The sequence below is a fragment of the Curcuma longa genome, chromosome 12 (genome assembly GCF_044706935.1).
Source record: "Curcuma longa cultivar G26 ecotype Majalengka, Jawa Barat chromosome 12, ITB_CL_G26_1.1, whole genome shotgun sequence".
Taxonomy (NCBI): domain Eukaryota; kingdom Viridiplantae; phylum Streptophyta; class Magnoliopsida; order Zingiberales; family Zingiberaceae; genus Curcuma; species Curcuma longa.
Window position 1 is genome coordinate 5,915,301 of NC_133872.1, and position 4,648 is coordinate 5,919,948.

General features: G+C 43.4%; 1 protein-coding gene across 1 annotated transcript; it reads right to left on the bottom strand.

Moving 5' to 3' along the window:
• Positions 1-247: 247 nt before the first annotated feature.
• On the bottom strand, positions 248-2,777 carry LOC141843495 (auxin-responsive protein IAA13-like). The gene is given in 6 exon segments (XM_074731550.1): positions 248-594; positions 761-845; positions 1,174-1,276; positions 1,493-1,833; positions 2,349-2,656; positions 2,658-2,777. Coding segments are annotated over 6 exon segments (999 nt in total). The 3' UTR covers positions 248-552.
• Between the last annotated feature and the right edge of the window lie 1,871 nt (positions 2,778-4,648).

The following is a 4,648-nucleotide window of genomic DNA, read 5'->3' on the forward strand; positions in this document are numbered from 1 at the left end:
TAAGTGTAGCGCTGAACTACTTTATTAATATGCATATATCTACATTGCTCTTATTTTAAGAGAAAGATGCCATTGCCAATGTGTAAATGTATTATTTTTCCATTGATTTCAAATCCTTCCATCAATGTAAACACTTGGGCATCCAAAAATTTTATCAAGCATCAGCCAGGAAGAGAGAAGAAACTGGAGGGCAAAATTCAAATACATCAATAAGTTGAAAAAAGAAAGAACACATGGAACAGGGCACTTAAATCTAAAGGGGACCAAAAAGCCATATTTACAGTATCCAAAGAGGAGCATTCATGTAGTGGATGTTGCCATAGGTATCAATGACTAGCATAGACAAAGTATCCCTGTCAAAACGGCAACTATCCGCAAATGACTATCAATAGGCAAAATGATAGCAACAGGTTTTGACATCGAAGAAAAACTTCAACGTTGTTCCATGGCATTAGCTTTGCTTTAATTCTCTGTTAGGCACTCTAGAGTCAATCTTCCTCTCCATATGTTAGTTACCATATTCTGAATCCAGAGGTTAGGCAGCCCAGGCAACTACTGATCTACTGGCCTTGTTGAACGAAAGCCATCTGGCTGCTGCGTGCAACATCACACCAAGAACTTGCTATCAATTACATTGAGGATGTAAAAGGCTTAGGTCAGGATTATAATAAACAGAAGTAAACACGGTACGTTTTTCCTTCGCACAGAATGTATAGTAAACCAACTACGACAACAACTGATTGAGACTAATGTGCCTCACCTTTCCAAACTGACCTGATTTGCTTAGCCCATGCACATCCGAGGTTTTCATAATTCGAAGTCTCTTGACTGTTTCCAGAAACATTCTACAAGCCAAGGTCATATGCAAATTAGTAAACTAACAAAAACTGTGGAGAATAAAAAACAAGAATATCAATTCTGATGGTACTTGAGAGAGAAACATCATTCGTACAAAGTTACCTCCAATGTAGTGTTTAAGTGGATTAAACAACTTCTCTTGAACCATACTATAATAATACTATTCTTTGATCAAAAATTCATTTTTGTATTTCTACACATAGGTATTAATCCTTTATGTAGCATAGGTATTCATCTCGTACGGAATTAATGGCCTAAGGTAGCATGATACTATAACATTCACTAAAAAGAAACAGAATGAGTTGGAAGACATACCGCCAAGGCACATCTCCAACAAGCATCCAATCACCATCCTTGTCTTCGTAAGTAAGAGCAAGCTCAGAAGAACCATCTAATAACTTTGAGAACCTGGATCCATCTGCATCAAAGAACCAATGAAATGAAAAAAATAGTGCAAATGCAAACAGTTCTGTTGGACAAGTATACTATGTCATACAATCAAGCAGACTGTAGCAGCTTAAGTTTCAGCAATTAAACTTGGTTTCACACTATTAAACAATCTCAAACTCTGCACCTGCAAACATTTAGGCTAAAAGACTAGGTAGAGAAACAAAGCTCCAGGCAGTGAACTTACGGACAGTGTTAGCGAGCGTTAATGTCATGGTTGACTTGTTAAACATGAGCTCGAGTGCAGCAGCAAGAGTTTCATATGAGTTATGGACATGAAGATCCACCTTTCTTCCAATGGGGTCACCATCCATTTTCACTTTAACGAAGAAAGAACCCCGCAACACCTTCCCTTTGTTCTCCTGATCCTTGCAACCATCGACCACCTTACAGGTGCTGTTGGTACCGTTGTTGCGGTTAGTCTTCTTAACAGTGGTGGCTTCGACGTTGGAGGCGGTGTCTTTGGAGTGGTTGGACAAGTTGCTCATCCTAAAAGCCCTGATAGGCGGCCATCCAACCAACGCTTGACTGCTCTCCCACATGATCGTTATGATGGCATAAAAGCCGAAAATACGTTAGCACATATGAACGTAAAACCAAAAAAGTAATCAACACAATCTGAGGGTTGAGAATGTACAAAATCCATCTTTCTATTTTACATAGTTTGATATATAAAATCTTACACGAAGCATTAAGTAGCTTCATCCCAAAACATTGGCTGTTTCTTAGCATTGTTAACTTCCCGCGAAGACCAATTGAAATTAGCATGGGACCATAAAATAGATGAAAGCGCACAAAGCATTATTCATCGCAAGTCGAAACTACAGATTCACTAGCTTAGAGACTTTATAGTATTGATTCTTTACCCTTTTAGCTACATCAGCAAGCAAACTGGTTTTTGCCAAAGCCAAAGGAACTTTTTTCGCCGAAATGCTCGGTAGCAAAAATCGGAGAATATAAAATGGAAAGAAGAAACAGGAAAAAAATTGTCTCCCCTTGGCGAAGAGAAGGCGAGACTGAAAGAGAAGCAAACAAAGGCTGACCGAGGATGTGGGGAAACGCCGCCGTCCGGGGAGACTGATTCTGCGGCACGCTTGGTCCCGACGACGCCGGCCCCTCCGCCCAAGTTGGTGCCGGATGATGCTGACACAAAGGGGCAGGGAGACATCCGCGAAGCACGCGAGGGGAAATCCTTCGCCGTCAGGATGCGGCAGCACGAAGCCCGGTGCGGCGCAGTGGCTGCCGCCTTCCCCTTCTTTACCGAGCCTAAAGCCAGCCCCAGCTCTAGCTCTGCCGCCGCTTCGTCACCCCACTCTTCATCCATCACCTCCTCCTTCCTCTCCCCCCCACCCTGACCCACCACCCATATCCTCCCCTTCCAAATCATCCACCTCCCTAACCACCGCCTTCGACACAGAAGACACCGACTCCGGCGACGCCACGCCTCCGTCGAATCCGCAAACCCTTGCCATCCGTTCCCCTCAGCTGCTCTAAGCGAGCTGCGTCCGCTACAGGGAGGTGACGGGACTCCTTTTATGCAATGAAAACGGGCTCTGCCCGTAACAACACTCCCTGTAGGGGAAATCATACCCACCAATCTACTCATTCTTCCATCGGGACCATGCTGGGTCCCGCAGCATCAAAGCGGCCGAAACGCCAGGTGCCCATGAGGGTGTGCGTCGTGTAGGACGGCGCTGGGCCCGAACGTAGCTTCCAACAACCTGTATGGACTAAGAACACAGAACAGCATTTAAACGCCCCATACGGACGCGTGACACCATCATTCCCGCCATCAGACATCATCAGGGCGGCGTGAGTCTCCCACACCTGGGCCTTGAGAGAGAAATATGATCGTGTTATCTGACTGCTTCTCGACATGGAACGCCACTGTCTTTTTCCGGTAGGCATGAAAGCCACTGGCAGCAAAAGGCGGAATCAATCTGAAGCGATGCTGCCTCCCCTTCCCCTCTCCTCTATCCTCCTCTGCAATTACAATAATTAATTACAACGGAAAAACAAAACAAAAATCTGGAGTTGGGCACAAGAATAATTATAAATAATGCACGGCGGTGGGAAGGAATAAAGAAGCGACGCTGCCTTCCTTTCCCTTCCCCTCTCCTCTATCCTCCTTTGCAACTACAATAATTAATTATTACGGAAAAAAAACATTTTTTTTTGAAACAAAAGAAAAATCTGGAGTTGGGCACAAGGATTATTATAAATGATGTACGGCGGTGGGATGGAATAAAAGAGGCGATGGGTGGGGTTTAGGTTTGCCGTTGGTTTGTACGAAGGGAGAGACGACGAGTGGTGGCTGGGTTGCAGCTGTTTCTTGTACTGTATTTAATGCTGGGGAGGGGACAAGGATTGTGGAAAACAAAGATGCTGTTTGTTTAGTGGAGAGTAGAGGGGAAAAAGGGAGAGGCAGGGGGTGCTGCTTTGGGGCCAACAACGCACCAACCGCATTCAATTGAAGAAATTAGTAGTTATGTTTATGAAATCTGTCTGCTATTCTTCTTTATTTATTTCCCTTTGATGTAAAAGGATGGTTGAATGCGTTGGAATGTGCTGAATTGAGATTTGAACGCATCATCGGGTGGCCAGGGGAATTAAAAGAGTGACCAACTTTCTGTTGCGCGGGCAGTGAGATTTGTGCTCTCAAGCTTATGTTTTCTTCCAACTGCATCGGGTGGCCAGGGAAATTAGTTTATGATAATTTACACTACAAAAAAACAGTGATTTAGCGACGAAATTTTGGGACGAATTATTTTCGTCACCAATTGGCAACGAAATCTGGGATGAATTCAATTTTCATTGCAAATCCACAACAAAAATTACAACAAAAAATTATTAGTTGCCCATTTAGCAACAAAATATATTCATTGCCAAATTCGTCATAAAATATCAATTAGTCGTAAAATTCGTTGCTAATTTGCAACGAATAAATAATTCATCGTAAATTGGCGACGAATTATTTTTTGGTCACCAAAAATACCCCTCCACGCAGAATCTCGCCAAAATCGACGACAAATTCACTGTTCGTCGCCGAATTGGCGACGAACTGCATATTTCGTCACCAATTTTGCGATGAAAATCATCGTCCGTCGCCAATTCGGTGACGAACAGTGAATTCGTCCCTGATTCGGCGATGAAACTCGTCATTCGTCGCCAATTCAGCGACGAACAGTGAATTCGTCGCAAAATTGGTGACGAAATTTATCGTTCATCGCTAAATTGGCGACAAATCACGTGTTCGTGTAACGCCTGCCCTTAGGTGAGGCAGCGGACGCTACATTTTCTTTTTCATTCATACAATTATACATATGAATCACAAACATTGTAG